Below are 24,683 nucleotides of genomic sequence, written 5' to 3' on the forward strand. Positions count from 1 at the left end.
CTTGAAATATACCACAATTTCTGAAAGCTCATCTTGGCATTTCCTCTTTTATAATATCCTAGGGGCTTTACAAACGAAGTGCTGGGGCTGGCGTGAGGGTGGGAGGGGAGCGGTGCTTCTCTTGACATCTGAGACACCCCATCCGCTAATGCCTTTCTGGAAGGAGCACAGATGGTACCCGGCTGGGGCTGGGCTTGGAGGAAATCCCCTTAAGACGCCCAAGGGGAGAACGCGCACATGCACGGACAGGGGATCGAAGCCTTTACACTAAGTGGACTTTCCATTAGCTGGGGCTTTACTGGCATTGAAATAATTCAGCCTCACAATTTCTCAGAGGAACACAGCTCTCTGGCCACATCTGCAAGACAGGAGAGAGGGAAGCAGAACACAGGAGCAGGTGGGGCAGGAAGCGAGGGGAGGTTTTCCGATTCCCATTCTACAGCCTGTCAGGCTTCCAGAATGACCGGTGATGAATGGGTTTATTAAATGAATCCCGGAGTCAGAAATGGATTCGGGAAGGTAGCAGTGCTTGCTCAGGCTGGCCTGGCCGAGATCAGTGTACGCTGGGCGGGGGGGCCTCACCCCCTTACAGACAGGCCAGTAAGGGGCTGAGGAGGAGGAGACCCCCTCCTGGCCCTCTAGCCCCTTTGCTCCTGCCCTGGAAGAGGGAAATCAATGATGGGGCGGGGTGGTCCAGGCTGGACAACCTTACGGCCTTCTGTGCTTAGCGGGAGTCTCTGGAGGACAGCACCTGCGCATTGAGAAGGGAGCGGCCTGGCCGGTGGCAACATAGACTTCTCTCTGGGCAATGCCCATCTGACCGCAGCCTTGAGGGCTGGGATGACACAGGCCGCAGCACCCAGCCTGGGGTTCACTGTCTTGCACTGGATGGGGCAGCAGAGAGGAAAGATGCTCTTAAGAGGAAACATCTAAAGGAGCCATGTTCTGAAAGAGGCAGGCGTGAGAGGAGTTAGGGCCCAGGCACAGGGCTGACCTTGGAATGGCCCAGGGCCACCACTAGCAGGCAAGAAGCAACCAGCCTGGGGCAGCAGTTCTCAACTGGGCTGATCTTGCTTCTTTCTTTCTATCTATCCATCTATCCATCCATCCGTCCATCCAGGAGCCACGGGGCAGTGTTTGGAGGGATACTGGCAAACACCTACAGTGCACAAGACAGTCCCCACAACAAAGAATTATCTGGTATTAAGGCCAACAGTGCTGGAGTTGAGATGCCCTCGCCTAGTCTGAAGGGCCTGGTCCCTGGAAGCAGCAGGCCCGCCATTACTCGTGCATGACCTGGGTAGCGCTGGTCCACCTCTCTCAGCCTCGCTCACCCCATCTGTGAGACGGCGGGGAGAACCGGACAGGGCTTACAGGGTTGTGGGATGACTAACCCAGATGAGGCCTGTGGAACCCGCAGGCCGGTGGCTGGCTCCGGCACAGTCTCCGGGGACAGTACTTGGACAGCTCATGGGAGGTACAACGGTCGGGTGAGGAGATGGACATTCAGCCGCAGAGAGAAGGCGGGGGCTGTGTTTTCATGAACACAGAAGCCCGCGTCAGTTATTGACGGTGGTGAGCTCCCCGTCCACGCGCTCTTCTGTGTGGGGAACTACACACAATGGGGAAGGGACCCCACATGCCGAGCAGCACTGCTGGTTATGTCGTCATCAGATGGGCAAACTAGCTCACTTCCAAGGGCCCCCGGGTCTCGGGGCTTCACGTCCACCTGTTCATCTGCACGCTGACCCCGGGAGGCAGGTACGACTTCACGGAAGGGACGGGGATCAGGAGTCGCTCTGGGCAAGGCCGGGAGCAGACAAAGGGGGTGACGAGACTGGGTCTGAGCTGAGAGCATCGAGGGCCACTGCTGGCCTTGAAGGTCTTACGTCACACTGAAGGCCACACACGCCCCCGAAGCCCTCTTCAGTCACGGCGTCTGGAACGAACACATGGGCGAGAGCAACACTTGAGTTCGGTCATCCTCTCGGTGCACCCGGATCCCGAGGGATCACCCAACGGCACTGACCGGCCGTGCTGGGGACACCTTCAGTCGCACGGACAGATTTCAGCCTCTCTGGAGACCAGCGGCAGGAGGGTAACCCGGTGGGCTTGGAGACACACTCCCCGCCTTTGACTGGGACCTTCACTGGACTCATTACTGGGGTCTTATTTCCGGTCCATCCTGCCCCTTCATCCTGGCTGTCAGGATACACTTCATACGCATGTGACTAAAACCCACACCCAGTACTTTTGTTGTTGGGTCCTGCTGCCGAGCCCTGGAGTGGCTGCGGGGCTGGAGTCCTGGCCCACCTGCCAAGGGCAGCACAGGTGCGGGGGAGGAGGCTTCACCTTCTCTCGCCCACTCGAGTGTCCAGGTGCCCGTGCTCCTCCTTCACGAGCCAGTCGCCCAAAGTGCCCAGAACGCAGGTAGATGGACACCCTGAAGAGTTTCTCTCTTTCTCCCTGTCTTTAAATTGGGCTAGCAGTGAGGCTGGTCCATCTGTCTTCCTTCCATCTTTCACACAAATATTTTTCTAGAAAATCCAATAAAGTTAAGAGGAAACTCATTAACCTGGAGGCTCCTTGGGCTTTGCGTGTTTGCAAACCGATGATGTATTTCTCTTGTACTTCACCCCAGGCAACAGCCTGCCGGCACCTTCAGTACACACGGAGATTAAACATTCTCTTCCCAAGGTCGACAAGCGGGGCGAGACAGAGAAGTAAGGCAGCGGGAAGGGTAGATGGGCTGGGGGTGGGGCAGGGATGCAAGCCAGCATCTGAGGTGGAGGACAACCGTGGTCTGACTGTCTCCTTTCAACAACGAGGACACCCACATGCCAGGGGGGACACTGCTGGAGAACGTGTGGGCAGCTGGAAGCACAACTCTGAGCTCTCGGCTCGAACCTGCTGGTTTTCTTTTACTCCAGATGTCTGGAGCCCTGGAATCCTCCACCCAAATGGCCTGCACCTGATTTCAGGATCTGTGTAGCTCTTACCCCGTGTCAGTCCTCCCAAGGGTAGACTGTGTCCCTACTACACACAGCTGGGCCCAAAGGGGACCGTTTAGAGGGGAGTGACCGAGGTGGATATGCAGGTTGAAGTGGGAGTAAAGGGGAGTAGGCCCAGGCTGGAAGCAGTGCTGGGTGTGCCCCCCACTCTGGTATGGAGTCCAGAACGTGGGTCTCCATTCATACTCTTCGCCAGTTCCCATCAATGTCAGGGAGGGGCCTGCTGTCTGGCCTGCCCCCTCCCCTGGCCTGACATGGGGTGTGACCCTCGTTTCCCTTCTCATAGGGGCAGCCAGTGGGAACCGGCCTGCTCTCCGCTGCCTCCGTGGAGCTGATCTATATAGTTTTCATGTTTACAGTATCTGTCCCTGGGGGAGAGGGATCTCAGTGATAGACATCTTCTCCCGGGACCGACCTTGAACAAAAGGGTTCTGGAGCCAGCTGTGACCCCGGCAGCAGCAGCAATAGCAGAGCTATTTTCCAACTCCTACCTTCACCACTCACTAGTCTAAGACCTTGGATAATCTCTCCAGGCCTCTCTCTGGTTTCATCTGTAAGATGAGGGTAACAGTAATACGTCCTCAACAGGCTCTTGCGTCCCTTCCTTGATATGGCCTCTCCCGGGTAGAAGAGGCGGCGGCTGGACAGAGGGCAGAATGAGTCATGGGAAGGGGTGTGAGGGGCAGACGGGACCCCCTCTGGACAGGCCAAGAGGCAGCGCACGAAGAGAAACGAGATGGTGGAGGGGCCCAGAGGCAGAGCAGGGTCGGAGGAGAGAACCCTTGGATGCCCTAACGCACTAGCAGAAAGGGTTGGCGAGCACAAAGACCGGACTGTCTTTCTTATGCAGGAAGGAGGGAAAGCTACTGGAAGGACGAGAAAGGTAGCATAGGCCAGTCCTACAAGGGTGTATGGCCTGTGCGTGCACACACACGCACACACACACTTGGGGATTATTCCAGCTGAGACAGGTAGACTTCTATCTGTCTGAAGCGGGTTTACACCTTCAGAAAACTTAGACGTGCATCCTAGTCCTGCTGTTGGCCATGGGCCGCTCCAGAAAGGGGCTGAGTCTCATCCAGCCCCGCCCGGCGCTCGGCACACAGCCTGGGGCCAGGAGCACCGCGGGCACCCACTGTCCTCTGTGGAAATGGGCAGAACATCGATCTCAGAGTCTTCTTCCATGTTTTCTGAATTCACACTGCTGCTACAGAAACCCAACTGTTTTCTCCAAAGCGAGAAGGAGTGATAGTTTGGCACTATCTTCTAGAAAGAACTCTTGGCTCGCTCGAAGACTGTTACTTTCCCACAGATGACTGCTTTTCCTCCCCTTTCTCGTGCCATTGGAAGGTCAGCCGGAACAGGTACTAGTACTCTCCAGTCAAAGAAAGGCCTGGCACTCTTTTGGAGACGGGAGAGCCCCTCCCCAAGACCCAGAGATCCCATGGCTCCCCTCCTCCCACTTCCTCATGCAGCCAAAGACATTAAGGAGCAGAAAAGCAGCTGCTATGCTAAGGACTGATCGAGCAAGCTCCTGTCCCAGGGACAGGGAGGTGACAACATTCTGGCCGTTGGGCTCCCCTACGCATAGCGCCCACACACAGAGTCAGAAGAGGCGGATGTGCCGCAACTGCTCACAACAGTTTACAAAACGCCGCTGAGCAACCTGTGTCACCCCCAGCCAGGCTGCCGTACCTATGGCAAAATCGACACCTCGGCTTGCTTCCCCTTTTCCTGTCTAACTCAGGCAGCCCCTCCCCTGTCCTGTCGGAGCAGAGAGACGGGTCTGGGAAAAGTCACTGCAAGCTGGAGGCCCGTGTGGCGGTGCCTCCGACACCAGGCTGTGGGTGTGGATTTCTGCTGCGGGCAGTGGGGAGCCACGGGAGGCTGTACTGAGATGGAGGACAATGGCCTGATGGTGCCATGTCGGCTGGGGACGAGGGGCAGGGACCGGAGGCGGTGGCTCTAACCTAACACAGTGGTTCCCAATCTGGGTAGTTTTATGCCCCAGGGGTGTTCGGTATAGCCTGGAGACAGTTCGACTGTCACGACCGGCACGTGTGGGGTGCTCCTGGCCGGCAGAGGCCAGGGATGCTGGTAGGCAGGCCTTGGAGCCCAGGACAGCCCCCCGGACAAAGACCCATCCGGCCCTAAACATCAACAGTGCCACGGCTGAGGAAGGCTGATCGGGCCTGGAGGAGTGAAGGCAGGGTCCAAGAAGGGCTATTTGAGGGGAGAAGGGACAGGGACCTGCAGAAACGGGGACCAGGAGAAAGCGGAGCCAGGGCAGACAGTCGGAATTGGAGCCGTGGAGCCTGGGAGAGGGCAGTCACATGGAGAGAAGCAGCAGGGACAGCGAGGTGGCTGTGGTGCCTGGCAGCTGCTCGTAGCTGTCCGTCTACTCTGTGGTGGCTGTGGGCTCACGCCGGTCACCCAGCCACAGTCCAGGCCCTCACGCATGCTCTGCCTCCCGGGCTGCTCCTTCTCCCCTTCCTCACATGGCCCATGTCTACTCCTCTCTCAGGAGGCAGCTCATTTTCGAGTCCTCTGGGAAAACGTCCCTGACTCTCACGCATATGGCGGATACCGTCCGGTGCTTCTACAGCAGCCTGGACTGAACCCCACCCAGGACAGAGTTTATAACAGAACAGCCGCTTGCTTGCTTCTTCCTGCATTAGATCCCTCGAGGGACCATGGAGACCCGCAACCTAGCCATTCACTGCAGTGTCTTCGCAGTGAGCGGAGAGCAGAGATGTTTATGGAGTGAACGGATGAACTCGTGGAGGGATGAAAACTAGAATTTGTGCATCCACAAAACACTGGATGTGGCCAAAGCTGGAAGCTTGGATAAAATCTCCAAGACACCATTTCCAGAGAAAAGAGCAATGACCTAAGAACCTTCATGAATACTCACCATGAGCACATGAAAGTGGAGCAGGGGAGCCAGCAGAGAAAAGAAAGAGAAAGAACAGGAATGCAGGAGAACCCGGAGCAGGCAGTGCCACGGGAGCCAGAGGAAGCTATGAGCTGGATGCGCTTTAACGTGTCCAGCACGCAAGTGTGAAGGGAGAGACGGGCTGCGGATGTGCCAGTGCCCTTTAAGAGAGTTCCACCGTCAGACGGGAGAACACTGACCCACGGAACGTGGGTGTGCTACGTTGATGAACGGACTAAGGCACGAGGCCACCTGAGAACGGATTCCCATGCTTCCTGCAGACCCGGGGGAGGCCGGAGAGAGCAGAGGTGCAGCTGCAGGCCCGCTGAGGACAGGATGGGGCGGGGGAAGGAGGGCCGTGCCGGAGACGGGGGCGGGGGACAAGGGTGATGGTTCTCCTGGATCAGTCCGGGTTAGAGCAGCGGGGAGACTCAGGCAGGCATGCCGTCCTGGAGCAGCGTCACCCAGAGGCACGTCCTTCTCCATCTGCATGTCACCTTCTCCAGGTGGCTGTTCCCCCTGCCCTGCCTGACCCGGCCCCCGCTTCCTGCCAGCACATTGGACGCTGTTGACGCATTCGTTAATTCCTGCTGATTTACTGGTGATTTCCTATAGGCACGATGTTGCCTGGTGAGCAGTCTTTCAGAAAAACTTGACACATTTGGAAGCCCAGGGGAGTGACCCCGGTCCCAGAGTGAGGGGAAACTGTGCTTCTCCTGCTCCGTTGCTAGGCTCTGGGTATGACCGGACACCTGGGGTCATAGAGAAGCAGGTGGCGGAGGCGGAATCCCCGTACGTGTTCTCACGTCCCAGCCTGGTACGTACCTGAGACTTTCCATCCTCGCCTTTACTCTTGACACAGGGGCTTAACCTGAGGTGGTAGGTCTCCGTGTTTTTCTGCCTCTGAGACTCTAGGCACTTCTGCCTCTGTCGGATGTTCCCCTTCTGGATGGAGGAATCATTGGGGATTCTGGAGGAAAGCCAGAGAGAGATGAGAACTAGTTGCTCTTTGGCTAAGTGACACTAGCCACTGGAGAGGTGGAGGCAGGGTTTTGAGGCTGACAGGGCCATTCTGCCTGGGGTGGGGAGGGGGACTGCCACCAGGAGCAAGGCAGCAAGGAGAGACCCAGGAGCCACGATGGCAAATGGAGCCTGGGGTGGAGACGGTGTCAGCCTCAGGGCGCACCCGGGACTCAAACCCCAGCAGCTGAGAAATGCTGCTACCAGCTAACCTCCATCCCTCATGCTGCTGATTAACTTAATTCCTCTTCTGGTTTCGGGATGAAGGAGAGCCAACTGGTCATCTCAGACCTCCCTGTACTTAACCACCTTTATCCAGTTGGCCACGGGATGTCCCTTTTCCAGACCAACTCAGCTGAGGGCTTTTCCTTCCGCGGCCGCAGAGGCTAAGGAGGAAGGGCGGGCACCTGAGTTCTGGGTAGACGTTCTCCAGGTACCACTTGAAGCTCTGACACTGCAGATTCTTCCTCAGGTCCAGTCTGCTCTCAATGCTGGGGGGACGCGGGGCAGGGGAGACACAAAGAGCACAGCTGTGTGTCAGAGACAGGGACTAGGCCGAGACAGAGAAACACGAGCTGTGCCCACGTCTCTCCTGAGGGTGCTGGAGAAACGCACCGAGACAGGTTTCTAGAGCTCCAGACAGAGCTATGGGAACACGGCGCAATAGCTCACAATGTGTGGACACGGAGGACTTGCGCTTTTACCTGAAAATGGAATTTGGGGGTGTTTTCACTTTTCATTAAAAACAAGAGCCTGTAGTGTGTTAGTGTTTCACCGCTGGGGCTCCGAGCCTACTTACCCACAAATCTCTTTGGATTCTGCAGTCAAAATACACTCCCGAGCACCCCACCCCCACAGCATCATCCGGCTCGGGAGCCTGGTCACGCCTTTATTCATCCGATATTTACTGAGCACCTACTATGTGCCAGGCGTTGTGCCCCAGGGAAATGATGGATGGTGAGCTTCTGAACAACAGAGGAAGGTCATGAAACAAGGGATCGCAGCCCTGTGTGGACACGGGGTGGGCACGCGGGGGCTGTGGGAGCACCTCAGAGGTGTACCCTTGCCGGTCCGGTCAGTGGTGGCCAAGGTGGTAAGGCGGAAGCTGGTATCTGGAAGGGAAACTGGAAGCTCACCCTCCAGAGAGTGGGTGGGGTCAGGGCCCCCCGCAGAGGCCACGGAATAGCAAGGGGAGATCGGCCCGTGGCAGGAGCAGAGCTGCAGGAGGCTGAGCTGTGTGCGTGCACGAACCTTTGGGGGATGGCAGAGGGGAAGTGAGCGGGAGCAGAGAGGAAGCAGCAGACCACAGAGGGTTTTGGGGGCTGCTGTGGAGGAGTTTGGACTTGGAGGCAATGGGATGCAACGGATGGGTTCTAAGCAAAGTGTGACGTGGTGACGTCTGCACTTTGAGAGCATCTCCCTGGTGGCAAATGGGCCTGGCAGGGCAACGCCGGAGACCGGGAGAGCAGTGGGAGACGGCTGAGACACCCACGTGCTGATGGTGCTCTCAGGTAGGGAAGTGGGGCGCGGAATGAAGAGAAGGGACAGGTCCAAGTCCCTCCATTTCTCTCCAGCGGCACCGCCGCCACCCCCATTGGCTCCATCTGTACCTTGTTCTTCCTGGGTGAGCACACAGGACTGGCCCTGCTCGGCCAGCCCTACCACCTTCCACCCAACACTGGACTTCTTAGAGCTAACCACGTTTCCTCACCGGGCTCAAAGCAATGTGAGCAGAGGAATGACGTCAATTCTTTTTTAAAGCTGAATGTTCAGCCTGTAGCAAAGACCTGGGTGCTGCACGCATGACGGAGGGAGTAGCACCGGGACTTGGGGACTGTTTGACGTGGGGAGGTGGCAGGAGGGAAGAACAAGGCTGACACCCAGACCTGTGGCTTGGGCCACAGCACACAAGGAAGAGTGTTCGCGGAGATGGAGACAGGCTGGGGGGGGCGTGTTTAGAAGCAAAGTGGCTGAGTTCCCTGTAGGATTGGAGCTGGAGGAGCCCGGGAGGCGTCTAGGTGGAGATGTCCAGTTTGTACTGGGATGGAAGGGACCGTGGCTGAGAACGAGAGGTCCAGGGCGGGGGCAGAGACCCAAGAGTCAGCAGCACAGAAGCGGTGGTTGACGCTGGGAGGGGGGGAACGCGTAGCACGAAGACGGCGGCAATGACAGACCCCAGGGAAGACCACACACACCAAACACGGCAGGAAGGAGAAAAGGGAGGCTGCGATGGGACCAGGAAGGGGAAGCCTGAGCAGCAGCACAAGAGACAGCAGGCATGGTGGTCAGGGGTGCGCCAGGGGGAGCCAGGCAGGTGGCTGGCTGGGGGAGACGGCAGCGTAAAGGGCCCAAGGAGGGGGTCAGGGTGAGCCAGGAGGGGGCTCTCAGGGACAGGGAGGTGTCCAAAAGCACTCAGGAGAGGCAGGGCACGAGCTCCCCACAGTGCACACAGACAGGTGTTTCAGGATGCTCCGCCCTGAAGGAGTAGATGGGGGTGCAGGGGACCAGCAGCACTGGATTGAAAAATTTTTGTAGTTTCTTCTCTTTCTTCCTCTTCCTTTTTAAATCCTCTAAGTTTTAAAATGTAGGACCTGAGTCAGTTTAAATGCTGATGGGGACCGTGCATTAGCAAAGATAGATCAGGGATGAGGAAGCGGAGGGCAGGGTCCCCTAGAACAGTGGTTCCCCCACCAGCTGCACATTAGAATCCTGGGGGTGGGGGGGAAGCTTTTTAAATATTCTCCAGCCCAGGCCACACCCCAGGCCCAATCAGCTCTCTGGGAGCAGCCCCAGTAGCATCTGAACCTCCCTTGGTTAGGGCAACGTGCAGGCTAGTCTGGGAAGCTGGGTCCGGAGCTCTGCTCGGCGGGACAGGCCCTCAGACCCGCAGCACGCCACCTGGGAGCTTACTGGAACTGCAACCCTACGGAATCAGCAACCACGTTTCAACAAGAGCCCCAGGAGATCTGTGTGCGCATTAAAGTTTAAGAAGCCCTGAGCCAGGAGGCAGGAGAGGATGAATCCAGGCGGAGGGAGCTCGATAAATGTTGATTTACAAATGAATGCAGATGAAAGGTGGCTCAGAGTACAGGTGGAGGGTTGGTCTAACACGGCAGGGGCACACCTGTCTTGGGAGATGAAAGAAGAAGGGGGAAGACAGAGCGAAGTTCCCAGGTGGATTTGTCTTGGGAAGTCGATGCCATCTATCTCAGCTATAAAACAGAAGGTGTCATCTGCCCTGAGTGACGCGTGGACTCGGGGGGCAGGGAGACAGGAGAGGTTTAAACAGGGACTGGGGAGAATGATGGCCGGGAAAGGCAGCAGGACTGACAGGCCTGCCTGAGACTGATGGCCACAGTGCGCTAGCAGCACCGGCTGATACTTTCCAGAACCTTCAGCAGCCTGGGCACAGGGGAGGGAAAGGCACAAAGTTGTGGTCATCCAGGGTTGAGAAAACATTGCCCGAGGTACTGACAGATGCACAACAGGCTGAAAGACCTGAGGACGACGGCTTTTAAGCCCCCTGTCTAAGCAAGAGAGGGGAACCCAAGCTGGGGAGGGAGGGAGGTGAAGAAACAGGGGTGCATGGCCACGGTCAGTGGGCCGGGAGTTTGATGAGGACTCAGGACAAATGGCGTGTGAGGTTCTGAGCAACTGAACTGGGCGGGGGTGGGGGGACAGGACAGGTTTATAATTTCCGAGACATGCAAGCCATTTTGGCCGCGTCTAATTTAATCCTCCTGAGCAGGGACGGCTCAACCGATGCGGTCGATGAGGTCGATGAGGTCGGTGTAGGCTGCAGAAATGCATCCGCTCACCATTAGTCTGACTGAGGGACATCAGCATGACAAAAAGCCATTGGTTGCCCCTCAAAACAATCAGATGCTAACACAGACGAAGTTTCCATTTTGCTCTTATCAGCTCTGGGTTGGAGAACGCAGCATGTGGTTTTGGGATCAGGTGGTGTGGTTTGAGCCTCAAGCCCCCCAGTACCGTGATGTGATCAGGGCAAGTACCTTAATCTGCAGACCCCTCAATCTCCCGTCCTGTAAAATAGAGGCAATTAAACCCATTTCTCAGAGTCTGGGGAGCACTCCCAGAATAGCCTTTACAGCATCCAGCACAGAATTCCTTCCCTATCCTCTTCTACCCTGAGGAAGCCGGAGCACGGCTCTAGAGGACTCCTGCAGGGTACTGCTCCTCCGAGAAGGAGGGTGGTTTGGGCTTGGGTGACTCAGAACGAGGAGGCGGAGGAGCTCGGACCTGGAGGGACTAAGGGAGTCTCGCCCCGCACCCTACCTTTCTGTAAAAGGCTAGAAACATGGCTCCATGGTGCAAGGCACACCTACACCCTGGAGCGGTGGTCCAGGTTGCCAGTCATCCAACAAGAGCTGCCGAAAACCCCGCACACCCAGGACAGGGCAGGAGCACGAAGGGACATAAAGGGAGGACGGCCGCAGCCTGGGCAAGTGGCTAAGCGGACAGGCAGGCAGGAGCTGGCGCTCCTCTTGACCCTCGGCGCAAAGCCACCAGAAGGAACACTTACTTGCCGAAGGGCCTCTCCAGGGCGAACGGCCGGGCCGCATAGTAGTACTGCTTGTACTCGTCCATCCAGACCTCCGCGGTCCGCTTGGTGTTCCTGGGGAGACACGCGGTGTCCCCGAGCGGTCAACACGCAGGCAGCATTTCCCAGCTGGGGGCCTTCTTCTGTGGGTACTGAGCCCAGCCACTCTCCAAGAGGGCCTTTTTACTCCAAGACACAGGACTTTAGTAGAAGGAAAAACCCCTCCCCAAAAGGTACACACCAGGAAAATGGTGCCAGAAACGGAACTTACGCGGCACAAAAAAATAGGGAGAAAAGAGCCAGGAGAGTCCACACAAGCCCGCGTTGTCGGAAACCAAGAGGACAGAGGCAGGGCCTGCGGTGGCCAGCTCGCCTCCCGCTGCCCCCAGGCTCCTACTCCAGGTGCGCCCCCTCTATGCAGGGGAAGTGCTGGCGCCCCAGCTCCGGGCAGGACAGCCAATCACGCGCCGCGTCCCAGCGCTGCTGCAGGTGTCAAGAATCAAGTAATCAAGCCATCTGTCGGCCATGTGGCCAGCACGCTAGTCTTTTCCACCAGGTGTTTACTCTCTCAGGAAAAGAGAGAGACAGACAGACATGGAGGACGTAGGTCACCATTCAGCAGGCAGGAGGCAGCCATACCAGGAAGAGCCCCAGGGCAAGAGAGAGGTCATCAGAAAGCAGATGCCAGGGGGCGGTGTAGGAGCAGCCCCCGCCAGGGCCCCCGTCCGTGAACTTGGGGCCTCACTAAACAGGGCGTGCGCCTGCAGACTTCTGGTTCTGTCTGGAGCAGAGGCATTCCGTGGAGGGCTACGACAAGCCCTTCCACGCTGGTGGACCCGAAATGACAGTCACCCACCGGCAGCCTGTGCTTGGCGCAGGGAAGGCAGTTCCCAGCGCCTTGTTGGCTCTTTGCCCGGGCCTAACCATCAGCAAGCTGGATACTGCTTAGGAGACCCCTGTGCCGCCTTTCAAAACCCCTGACTGACCCCACTGGCCAGGGCCCAGACTCAAAGGCAGTGAATGTTCTGGAGCCCAGGGCTGCTGCCCCATCGCTTTCCCACACCAGGTGTCCCCGGCTCACCGTTTCCTCCTGGAAACCTGAGGGCCGAGGCAGCCCTGCCTTTGGTGCCCGCTGGGTTTCTCACCATCCCACCTTCGCCCACCCAGTTTCTTCAAAATGTGTTGTTAACTTTCCCCCTGCTCAGAGCCATGCTAGCCCCGAGACGTTCGTGTCAGGACATGACCCTTACCTGCTCATACGTGTGAAAACCGAGGATGGAAGAAGACGAATGAGGAAAATGACAACTCAAATGAAGAAATGCTTAGCTCCTCCCTCCCCCAAATGGACCAGATGACAGAAAAGAAAAAAGGGAAAGGAGATAGACGGGTAAGTGAAGCTGTCAGATGACAAGGGACAAAGGGGATAAGGGAAAAGGTGAGAAGAAGCTGGAGGAAAGAGGGATATACATGAAATGTTTCTAAAACAGAAGAGAACACTGAAGGAAAAGGAATCACAGGAGAAGGTGTATGAAGGGATGGAGCAGGAATAAGCAAGTGGGCACCACCAGCTCACTGAGACCCCAGGATCTTCATCTTGTCCTCCAGCAGGAGGTGCAAACACCCAGGGTCGCAGGGCTGGCCCTGGCCTGGACTTTGTGCACCTGCAGGGCCCTGGGACAGGCATGTGAGCGGTAGCCACTCGTCCATCCCCATTCTCAAATCCTTCCAGCGATCTTTCCCCTGGTGACCCAGCCTGAAAGTGGGAGCAGTGGATCTTCTAGAATTCGGAGGCAAAAACAGCATCTTCTTCCCCCATCCCAAACAACCCCAAACACCCAAAGCCCTGCAGGACAGTGCTGCCCAGTGACTTGTGGGTCTTGTCAAGCTGTGGGGACATCAGCAGTGGAGAAGAGCTTCAGGCTTCCTCCTAATGCTGGGGGGGGGGGCAGTCTGACCTCCCCTGCTTAGGCAGAGTCCCAGGGCATGCGACGTGTGACTCCTAAGCATCCAGAACACTCAGGCAACCAACCAGAGAACCAGGGACAGCCACGAGCCATCACCAGGAAAGCCCTTGGCTTTCTCTTGCCCCCACAGAGCCCCTGGGACTCGCACTTACTTTATATACGTGTTGGCATTTCCATCTGGGAAAACATACGGGTGTTTCTTGCGGAAGACGTGGCCCACTCGGCTGCAGGGGACAATCTCGAGGCTGCCGCCACACATCCACACTCTGAAGGAGATTTCTGCAAGACAGGCGTGCCCCCTCATCACGGCTCTGTGCCCTCCAGAGGGGAGGGGACACAGGATGGCAGCATCGGGGCACCAGGTCCAAGGAAGTGGTCAGCAGCCGCCACCCTCTGTGTCCAGCCTGGGACTTGGGGGTTAAGAGCTGGTTCCACAGTCAGACTGTGTGCTCTGCTGGCTGGGCAACCTCAATTTCCCCTTCTGCAAATGACGCTCACAGCTGGGAGGGTGATGCCAGTGAATATGGAAACAAACGGGCTGGCTCGGAGGAGCACATTCATGGGGAGCCACATTCGGGGACCAGCCTGGTGAAGGGCCCTGCTACAGGGCTTTAGCCCGGACAAGAGAAGCCTTGGGGTGACCCAGACTGTTGCTTCTGGACACATGGTGGATGGATTAGATGTGCTCGTATGATCCCGGAGGGTTAGAATCAGGACCGAGGAGAAAGACTTTTCCATTCAAGAATACAGGAGAATTTCCTGACAGTCAAGGCCCAGATAGAAGGGGCTGTCATGAAGGTAGTGAGGTTCACACTCTGACGGGGTGCCAACACCCCTGGGCAGGATTCCCAGCAAGCACCTGGGACGAGACGTCCCGCAGAGCACCTCCCAACACCCCGACCGCAATTCTGCCACTCTGTAAGGGAGCTGGAGTTGTGGCCTGGGGGGAGACGTCTGGGCAGTAACTGAGAGTAGGTACAGAAAATGCTGGAAGCCTCTACGGTGTTGCTGGGTCGCTCCCCAGGGCGGGGATTTTGCATGCATGCCCATTTCTTCCCGGTTGGCTGCTGCAGCTGCAGGAGGAGAGGAGTCCGCAGAGGCAGCAGGGATTAGGCTGGAGTGCGCACCTCTCCCCTGGGGCCGTATCCTGGTCGGCTTGAGGCAGTGCTTCTGCCCCGGAAGGAAGCAGCAGCACACCAAGGTGGTGGAGGGGAGTATCTTATCACCGCTGCAGTTTGGAACTGCTGAGTGACTGTTAGGCAGTGCTGGGACTGCTTTTAACTTCTCTACAGACAGTGCACCTCCTTATTGACTGCACCCAGGGCAGGCTCCCCCGTACACCCCACTGGTGGGAAATGTCAGCTTCCAATTTGGGAATTCCTGCCTGGTTCGTGATTCTGCAGTCAAGCTCAAATATGAGGAGGGCAGGCTGGCTCAGGGGAAATCCATGACCCTGGGTGACTGCTCCTGCTGGCAGTGGGTGGGGGCGGGGGGGGGGGAGAAGAGGGACATGTGGAACAGGCTGGGGTCCAGGAGCAGGGAAGGGGGATGTGAATATTCTGGTGCCTTCCTACCATATACATGCCCTGCACCCTCCAGCACCTTGGGTGCTACCTCCTTGAGTTCCTTCACCCTGGGTCCTCTCTCTGTCCCTCCACTTCTTGCTGACTCCTCCCTTTCCAGCTGTCCAAGCAGGTGCCTGGACACAATGTCTTCATCGAGATCCTCACCTGCTCTCTAGCTCACCTGTCCTCAGCCAGACTTTCCCTACCCCCTACTGCCTCCTGCCCCATGTGCTTGAGCTGCAGGCAAGGCACCCTGGACACCAGCCCCACTGCTGCGACCTTCTCTACACCTGCCCTTCTGCCTATCCAGGTGCTGCCCCGAATGGGCTACAGCTCATTCCCAGGAAGCTCGGGGATGGGGAGGGCAACGTCTGTACTAGGATAAAGAAAGGACTTTTCCAGATTGCTTCCAAACGATGGCAAGAACACGGAGGGAGGGAGACGGGAAGAGCCCCGAGTCTGCAACAGCCCCCGAGCCGTGTCCCTGGGGAACCCTCCTTCACCTCACTGAGGTTCTACTCCACAGGACTGCCGTCCATATCAAATGAAACAGAATTTTGAGAATACGGGGCAAACTTAAGTAGGATGGAAAGATGAGCCACAATTGTGATCAGATGCCCCTAAAGCCAGTCTCTGGAACACGGACCCCCTTAGCACTGCCCTCCTGTGCCCGCTTCCAGCTTCCTCCTTCTGCCACCGAAGCCACTTGAAATTGGTGGACCTAACATTTGAGATTTTGACTTTCCATCAAGCCCCCGATACATAGCAATGTGGCGTTTGGCTGGGGCGCTGTTGGGCTCATGTGCCCCCAGCCCAGTGTTTGTGGCGGGGACACGGAGCAGGGAGCGAGCTTTTAGCTGACTGCCACCATCCACCTCTCCACGTCGCAGTGAGTGCACTGAGGGGCCGCAGGGGTCAGCCAGTGGGGCTGTTCCTGCATGTGTGATTTTCGTCTCCGGACATCTTCCTTAGAAGTGCGCTCCAAAAGTCTACTGTGCTCCACTCATTTCCTCCCCAGGATCTCAAAATACGGTCTGCTCCAGTTCCCAAAAAGGAAAACCATCTCATCTTTCAAAACTAGAGATGGAGATCTGGTTTACTAGATATAACCTACAAATTTTGTGCCAGCCCTCTTCCCAAAATACGCATACGTTTTGGCTATGGTCTCTTCCTTTCCATGTATTCAAATAAGACATATGTCCCTCCTCATTTGCAACGCGAATCCCTGCAAACTCTGCCTCCCCCTCCCCCACCCCTCCTACCCCAGCAACCTGTTTCTTTCTCCGTGCTCCCCTATCCAGCATCTCCCTTCCCTCTGTCTCTGAGGCCTGCCTCCTACCACAGCAGGCACAGGTCCCCACCTTGGAAAGCAGTCACCTGCCCCTGGTCCTTCACCTTCCTTCTGGTCTCCCGCAGTCTTCCACCCCAAGGCTCTGTCTTTACAGGGTCTCCCTGACACTGTTTCCTCAGCTGACCGCATGGTTCACTTGACGCTGAGGGCTCCCTTTCATGCCCCCAGCCCCGGCTCTGTCCTGGCTCCAGTACTGGCTCGCAGGGCTTCCAGGGGCCGTGTGACGCTCTGCTGGGGAGTGCTGCACACTGGTAGATAGGGTGCATCTTCGGCCCCCTGCCACCCGTCCTAGCCCGCTGCAGCCTGCCTCCTCTCCCCCACCTGCAAATCAGCCCCCCTCCTCCCCATTTTCCTGCATCGGTGCAGGAAAACTGCCACTATTTCAATTCTGCAAACATGAGCCATGGGAGGAAAATGGCCTCTTCATCTACCCCTGGGCTGCGCTCTGTTCGGTCCTCCTCCCTTAGGCGGTAGCCTATTACTCATCCTAACAACCCTGCTCCGGGTCACAGATGTCCTTCAGCGGTGTTGACCTGACACCTGCCAGCGGGTGCCCAGGGGCTGACACCCATCTCCCCACTCCAGAACTCAGCCCTTGTCCCACCTCCGCCTCCCCTTAGCCCTCAACGGCCACCACCGGCCAACGCCACTGCGGGTGCAAAGACACTGACTTCAAGGCTTTTAGTGGCCAACAGGAGAGGCTCCTCTATGACCAGCCACCACCCTGCACCTCGATCCATTCCTGACAAATGTCCGCCTTCGCACCCCTGCAGTCCTGTCGATGCCTCCCCAAGGGCCTGCAGCCTGAGATGCGGGAACAGCTTCTGTGCTCCAGGGTCCTGAGTGTTGTAACAGGGGTGATCGGAGACCTGGGCCCGACCTGGGCGGTCTGGGTGCTGCAGCCTGGAGTGTGCAGGTGAGCGTGAGCGTTCACAGGTATACCATGTGGGATATGTAACAGCCGGGCACGGAGTTGCCCTGCCCTCGTCTATACCACTGACGTCAGGATGACTGTCCTCGTGGGGATGTACTGACTCCTGGGAAAGTCTCGTAATCCAGAGGCGCCGTGCGGCAGGGGCTTATGCATCACAAGTGCGGTGCGGGGAGGTGAGGGGCAGAGGGCCTTCCAGGCACCGCCCGGACCCTCCGCTTTGCACGCCTGTGGCTCCTGCCAAGTCATCACTTTCTTAAGTGAGGGGGATGGAGCAAAGAGACCATGTAGGGAATCAGTAGGGGGTTCTCGCTGAGTCAGCGCCGGCACAATCTCCCCGGTGATGAATGTCACGCAGGCCCTAATCCACTTTGAATTCCAGGCAGGGAGACCGGTAATTATTCCATCCTCAATGGGGGCACCGCGATCTTACTTTCTTTAGACGTCAGATTCACACTTGAGGGCAAATTGCCCTCCCCACCCACCATCCTCACTTGTTTCCTCCTGTCTCCCCTCCAACCCGCTGGTCGTCTTACCAGGGCCCTGTGGGCCCCCCATCCCCGCCCTCCACCAGCCCAGCGTCTACCTGCCAAGCCCACGACTGCTGGCCGGGAAAGGGGACGCTTTCTCACTGGAAGCCAAACCACAGCTATTCATACACCATTGCTCAGCCAGACCCACCGAGGTTCCAATTTCATGTTATAGTCTGGTTTCTGAACAAAGGTGAAGGGGCTTGAGACACAGGCTCCGCTGAACGCAAGGATCCTAGCTTGCACGGAGCCACACGTACCGTGTACGAACGCACATTGTACACACAGCAGCAGGACCCACTGTACCTTTGGCCGAATCAGGATGGGGGAAGTGGAGTGGGCAGCGGTGGGCACTTGGGAGGCTCCTGTTAACCCTACGTCCACACATATAAATGCACCAATAGAGGCCCTTCCTTTTCACGATCTTTAGGTTCTCAGGACCTCCTGGGCCTAGAAGCTCTCTCATTCTTTTTCAATGAACGCATGGATTTGAGTAGAGATCACCTTAGTGGTCTACAACACTGTACCTCATGCCATCTGGGACAATCACGCTGCACCCAGGCCCCCAGCTGCTGAACAAGGACTAGCCACAGGCCCACCATGGTCACCTGGGGCCATACAACTGAAAATGCCAAGGGATGTCCTTCACTTCCTATACTCCCTATGGAATAGAGCACATGGCTGCCTGGTCTAGGAAGTGGGAGAGAGCTGCATTTCAGACAGTGCTCTCTGGCTCACTGGGAGGCTGGCTTTCAGGGGAACAGAATAGTCCTGGGGATGGAGAGAGGGGTGGACGTGAATGACGCTGGGGGTGTGGCTCTCAGGACACGGTGAGCTGGGAAGTGGGGAGGGTCCCCTGCCACCCCCTGGAGCGAGCAAGAATTCCTTCCATCAATATCGTTTCTCCTCTGAAGGTGAAGCAGTGCTCCCCAACCCCACCAAACCCTTAATCATCACCCCATTTTGATGGGCTCTTCCAAATCCCCACCTCATGTCCTCAGGTGCCTACCTAAGCTCACCCGCAGAGCTGGACCGCTCCATGTGATCTATGTACCATTGGAAAAGCACTGCATCTTCTGGCATATAAAATGCTAAACAAACAAACAAAAAATCCAGACATGGCTTTCAAAGTGCTGGGAGCCGGCTGTAACATAACAAAATGTCAGGATGGGAGAAAACAGTGTCTTCTGGGGTAACTGTCTGCAGTGCTTTTTCTGTTTAAAAAATTTTGCAATGGACTGTAAAATGCCTCTCCCACACCTCCTCAGAAGCCCCTCCCTCCTTTCCCACCCAAATCAGCACTTGTGAGTGTCGAACGACTCGGAAGCAGCTAGCTGAGACTGCTGCTTGATAGGAGCAGAGATGTGTGTCAACACTGCCATCAACAGAAGGGACTGGTAGGTTGGACCAGAATGTGGCCGTCATTAAAAATAACATGCTGCCTAAATCCCAATGTGACCACCACGTGGAGGAAGGATCACATCCACTTTGTAAGGTTGAGGGGGCAGCGTAAGCCCCGACAGACAGAGGCTAGAGCAAGATGGTCTTCAACCTGGAAGGAATTTCTAACAACGCAACACAAAAATTCGCAGCAGCACAATGTGTGGAACGGTGAAGCAGTGAATGCCATTGTCATAAACGGCACTGAAGCAGAGAGAGATGACTGCTGTCTATCCAAAGTGCTGCAGAAAGGATTCACTTGACCATGGGAGGAAAGGCCAGAGCACATCACTAAGGATCATGAGAGGCAGGATGTCCCACGGGCTCTGCTCAGAAAGAGAGCAATCTTGTCCCTACTGAGAATGACAAGGCCCTACCTGGTCGCAAGTTCTCCTGGGCCCATACAGGCAGCGCTGATCTCAAAGCCGTACCAGATTTCCCCATTCTGTTCCAGGACTGGGTGCCAGGAAGGGGAATCAGTTTGGTTCGGGGATTTGGGGTTTTCTGCTTGTTTGCTGAGCTTACAGTCCGGCCCCCGAATGGCAAGAACTGTACTTGTCTGATGGATTTCTCTACACTGCCCAGTTTGGGAGAACAGATGCTGTGGGTCAGGCGGGCAGCCATAAATTTCTGGAAAATAACTCTTAGTGACTGAGGAAGAAAGCCATAAAACACTCTGGAGGCAGAGACAGGAGAAAACGATGGCAGAGGACAATGCATGGGGTTGCTGCTCAACGCCCAGACAAGCCCCACGGGTCATCCATTCTTGGGGCCGCGCCACCGCGTGGGGACTCGTGCCGAACGCTCCCGGTGACACGCCAGCCTCTTGCTCTTCTCCAGTGCTTTACTGAACAAGTAGTTAGGGAAGCCTCCTTCACGGGGGCACTATTCAAAGCACCAGAGACGGCTGGGAACAAAACAGCCAAATCCCTGCCTGAGGCAGGCTTGAGCTGGGAGCACTAAACTTGGGGATTTGGAGGTAGAAAGAGCTTGGGGATGAAGAGGATTGACGGTGACCCCTGTAATATTTGGTAAACGTCCGTGTACACAGCACTCAGCGCCGGGTTAATGAAGAGGGTCTGGGGTAGTCATTCCAGAAGCCTGGGAGCGTCTGGCCCTTACCCTTTAGTGAGAGAGAAAGGGGTGAGGGTGGAAGAGGTCACAGGTTCCCAAACTGCAAACACGTCTGGCCACGGTGTATACCAGGAGAGAGAGCAGTCTGGGACCTGCCCATGGAGCTCTTAACCCTGAGTGACCCTGCAGCCGCTTCGTGTGTTCAAAGTGTGACATGGGGGTGTTGTGAAAATCCGTACAGCTGGGTCTGTCAAACTCCCAGCCCCATCTGGGCACGGCCAAGGTTCCTTCCTTTCCCTGCTCCCAGCCCCCGTGGGGGAAGGAGGTATTAGAACACAGCCTGCTTAGTCTTCCTGGCTTTTGCATGTCAACTAGAGCCTGACGGTCTTCCCCGGAGAGGCTTTCCCCATGGAGAAATGCCTTATTACCTCCAGCGTCCCGGCAAATACTCCTCTCGTGCCCCACCTGGCCTTGCCCCCAAGGAGTGACTTACTGCCCCTGTCCCAGGCCCCCATCCCAGGTGCATGTGGTCCCAGGACACAGGTGCCACCAGCCCCAGGACGCAGAGACAGTGACTCACCGAAATTCTCCCCACCCCAGATGTCCATGTCCGTGTCATATTTGCCCAGGTAATCGAACCAGGATTTGTCCATCACGAAGAGCCCTCCAGCGATGATGGGAGTCCTACGCATTCAGAAGGAAAAGAGGAACTTATGAGAGAGGGAGGAGAGCTCACCAGCCCATTCATCTGCCTTGGCCGTGCAGAGCCCCACGCTCTGCTCTCCCCACTGCTTTTCCTCTTTAGGAGGGCCCGTGTGTTACCGCAAACAAGAACATGCTCCAAGGTTTTTCCTTTTGATTTTAAGTCTCCTGACCTCGCAGACAGGCTAATTTACTCATCAGCATGCCTTCTGTGGGGGGCTGGAGTTGCTCAGAAGCCCGCTGTTCTGACGGCCTGGGGATCCTCCACTGGCCTCTCCCACAGGCCCGGGCTCCGCTGTTGGGACCCAGGCGGTGGGCCGCTGACCAGGCAGAGGAGACGGACTGAGGCAGCACCCGTTAACGGCACATCCATTTCTTGAGATCGGTCTCTCTCCCTTTTCTTCTCTCTTTACCCCTCTGTGAGGGGTTATGTCACCCTAAAATAATATATTGGGGTCTTAACCCCCAGTACCTCAGATTGTGACCTTATTTGGGGAGAGAGTCTCTATAGAGGTAATCAAGTTAAAATGAGGTCATTAGGTGGACCCCAATCCCATGTGACCAGTGTCCTTATAAAAATGAGACGCTGAGCCAGAGAGACAGACGTGCATAGAGAGCCCATAATGGGAAGAGACACGGAGAAGACGGCCATCTGAAAGCCAAGGAGAGGGGCACCTGGGTGGCTCCGTTGGTTAAGCATCTGACTCTTGGTTTCGGCTCAGATCGTGATCTCAAAAGAAAAGAAAAGAAAAGAAAAGAAAAGAAAAGAAAAGAAAAGAAAAGAAAAGAAAAGAGAAGAGAAGAGAAGAGAAGAGAAGAGAAGAAAAGAAAAGAAAAGAAAAGAAAAGAAAAGAAAAGAAAAGAAAAGAAAAGCAAGCCAAGGAGAGAGGCTGGCAGCATCCTCGGAAGGAAACAACCTGCCGACACCGATTGTGGACTTCCAGCCTCCAGAGCTGCGAGACGACACATTTCTGTCGATAAGCCACTCCCTGTGTGCATGTCGCTGCAGGTGCCCCAGCAAACTAACACACCCTCAACTTCGTTTTCTTCCTTGGGGTCCCGCCCCCACCTCCCCTGCCTCTGGCTGCTGAGAGAGATTCCAGAGAAGCCACTTGGAAAGGAAGGCAGGCGAGGACAGCAGAGTCCAGCCAGATAATGGTGAGCACAGGGACTCGTATTCTAGAAGGATCAACAGCAGGGAGAGGTGGATGAGCCCACAGGGACCTGGTCCCTTATCCAGTGGGTCCACAGGGCAAAGGGAGTTTTCTCCCATGTCAGTTAGTTGGCGGACAGCAGGTCAAGAAACCAGGTCTCCCAACGCCTTTCCTGAGAACTGACCTAATCCTGGGAGACGCTGGTTCTCTGATGAGAGAGAGATTCCCACAAGAACAGAACCTGCCCTGAGAACCCCACCACTAGGACTGAGAAGGGAAAAACCTTGAGGCAGCTGCCCCAGCACCGCCGCCCTTGCCCCTGACTTGGTCCACTGGCACACCAGGGGCCGCCCCGGGGAGTAACTGAGAAGCTGCGTGTGCTGCACGGTGCTCGGTGTGGTAAGAAGGTTCAGAAATACAGGTGTTAGCCGGCACGCCGTCCGGCTCCAACTCCCTTTCGGCGTCACTCTAGCTGGTGAAGGCTGGAGCAGGGGGTAGGGGCCGGCAGGTGGGTGAGACACTGGTCCCCGCAGAGTTCTCCTGACCACACACATCTGTCGGGAGTGTCAGCATTCGGCTCTTCCTAGCTCTTTGCTTCTCCGTCTGACTTAAGTTAATTTAGTGCAAATGACCCAACGTTTACTACGTGGCAGGTCCAGAGACACAGAGATGTCCATGAAGGATCCGGGCGTCCCTGTCACTGGCCAGAGAGACTGCACCCCAGTGACCTTTTCTGTACTTCTCCAAGCATTTCTTACCCTCCTAACACCCCACCCAAGGCAGACAAGTGTCAGCGTGGAGATCCCCAGCAGGTCTGGGGCAGGTGTGCTGGTCTCAGGTAGGAACATCCAGACCACACCCGCCAAGCTGAGAACACAGACTCCCCCACCACGCAGACACGACGCTCTAGTCTACCCTGGGCCCCCAGAGAGGCCCCGAGCCCCAGGCGGCCATCTTGCCACCGCCTGTTGGGAGTCTCCCACATGAAGGGAGAATGCAAACCAGGACAAAGCATCTACAGGTCTGCAAAAGAGCCCAGAGTCCCTGTGACCATCATGTTCTCACACAGGACAGAGCAGGCATGTTTGTTACTAAGTAGCGGTGGCCAGGCCTCCATCTCAGGCCCCACTCCCAGCAGTGCTGACCTGACCTTCCTGGGCTGAATCCTGACATCCAAGACCTAGTGGTTCTGCTCTGGCCCGAAGGGACCATCTTTCCCCCGTCAGCGGCTCAAGCAGGACCCTCTGGGACCCTCCAACGTTTCATGGGAAGTGTAAGTACATGGTGGCACGCGTGTGGGAGGACCACACTGCGCAACACCTCAGTGCACGTCTTCTCAGGCCTCTGTCCCCTTAGGAGAAGTCTCCTTGAAGACAGAAACTCCTCAAGTAAGGGCAAGGTGGGGCTGGCCTGGCAAAGGGTTCTCTTGGTCTCTGCCCAGTCTTTTGAGCCTCTAATGTGGAATGTCTCCTATACCATGTGGCAGTGGGAAGGACCCAGTGGTGACGGATCTGCCTACCCACCGCTGGCCTCACTTACCTAATGGGCTCAGCAGGGTCCAGACGCCGAGCCTTCTGCTCTGGGGTGAGTTGCTCCCATTGGAAGTGGAGGCTCCAGTCAAACCCTAGAACACAACACCCACTCAGTTGATTTGCACGACACATCCCTTTTCTAGAAGCTGTGTTCTAGAACACATCCGGGGAAGCTGAGCCTGGAGACAGCAGGTCTCATTCAGGCTGATCAGCAAGAAGGCCATCGGATTTCCCTCTCAGAGTTTCTTTCTACCTCCTGTCGCCTCTCTGAGTCTTCTCTGCTGGGCAGAGTTAGGGGATAAAGGGCAGACGACAGAGTCAGGTTCAACAGAGTCCAACGGGGGCAGGATGGACGGTTATGGGTGTGGCCCTTGGCCAGGAGCCTTAGGAAAGGTAGGAGCAGGTTTTTATGGAGCTGAATCACCTCAAATCAGTCTTGGGGGACCAGCACTAGGCCCTGAGCAGAACCATGGTGGGACTCAGAGAGCGTGTGGTGTCCACTGCTGAGATGCTAGAACAGGTCAGGCCCCACCTAGCCGGGAGGTCCTTGACTTCCCTCCTATTCTCAGGTCCCAGAGCGAGCCCATGTCGGAGCCTGAGCTCTGGGGTCTGAATGTGTCCCACATGCTCCCCTGGCCATTCCACTCAGAGTCTTGGTGGTAAGGCCACACCAGAGCTACTGACATTACAGGACACAGGGCTGGACGCTCCAGACAAACCACTAGCAGACGTCTTCCCATTCTCCCCCAGAAAGTGCCGACCGGGGGGAGCAGTGAGTCCTCACTGGGGAGAAGGCGTTGGTCCCACTCACCCCCTCTGAGTTCCGTGGCGGACTCGATGTAGTTGAAGTTGTCCAAGCTGATGATATCAATCACCGGGCACACCACCCGCGTGTAGTCCTGTAAGACAG

General features: G+C 56.5%; 1 protein-coding gene across 3 annotated transcripts in view; it reads right to left on the reverse strand.

Moving 5' to 3' along the window:
• GALNT14 (polypeptide N-acetylgalactosaminyltransferase 14) overlaps positions 1 to 24,683 on the reverse strand; it is a 201,824-nt gene that overhangs the window by 4,639 nt on the left and 172,502 nt on the right. For 2 of the 3 annotated variants that reach the window (XM_040623060.1, XM_040623061.1), the window contains 7 exons: positions 24,585 to 24,672; positions 23,781 to 23,865; positions 20,966 to 21,069; positions 13,647 to 13,773; positions 11,513 to 11,605; positions 7,374 to 7,457; positions 6,772 to 6,916 (listed from right to left, as the gene is read on the reverse strand). In XM_040623060.1, coding sequence (XP_040478994.1) covers positions 6,772 to 6,916; positions 7,374 to 7,457; positions 11,513 to 11,605; positions 13,647 to 13,773; positions 20,966 to 21,069; positions 23,781 to 23,865; positions 24,585 to 24,672 — 726 coding nt within the window. The remainder of the gene's footprint in view (positions 1 to 6,771; positions 6,917 to 7,373; positions 7,458 to 11,512; positions 11,606 to 13,646; positions 13,774 to 20,965; positions 21,070 to 23,780; positions 23,866 to 24,584; positions 24,673 to 24,683) is intronic. The other variant, XM_040623062.1, reaches the window with a different exon arrangement.

This window comes from Ursus maritimus, unplaced genomic scaffold (assembly GCF_017311325.1).
Source record: "Ursus maritimus isolate PB19 unplaced genomic scaffold, ASM1731132v1 scaffold_6, whole genome shotgun sequence".
In the NCBI taxonomy this organism is placed as follows: domain Eukaryota; kingdom Metazoa; phylum Chordata; class Mammalia; order Carnivora; family Ursidae; genus Ursus; species Ursus maritimus.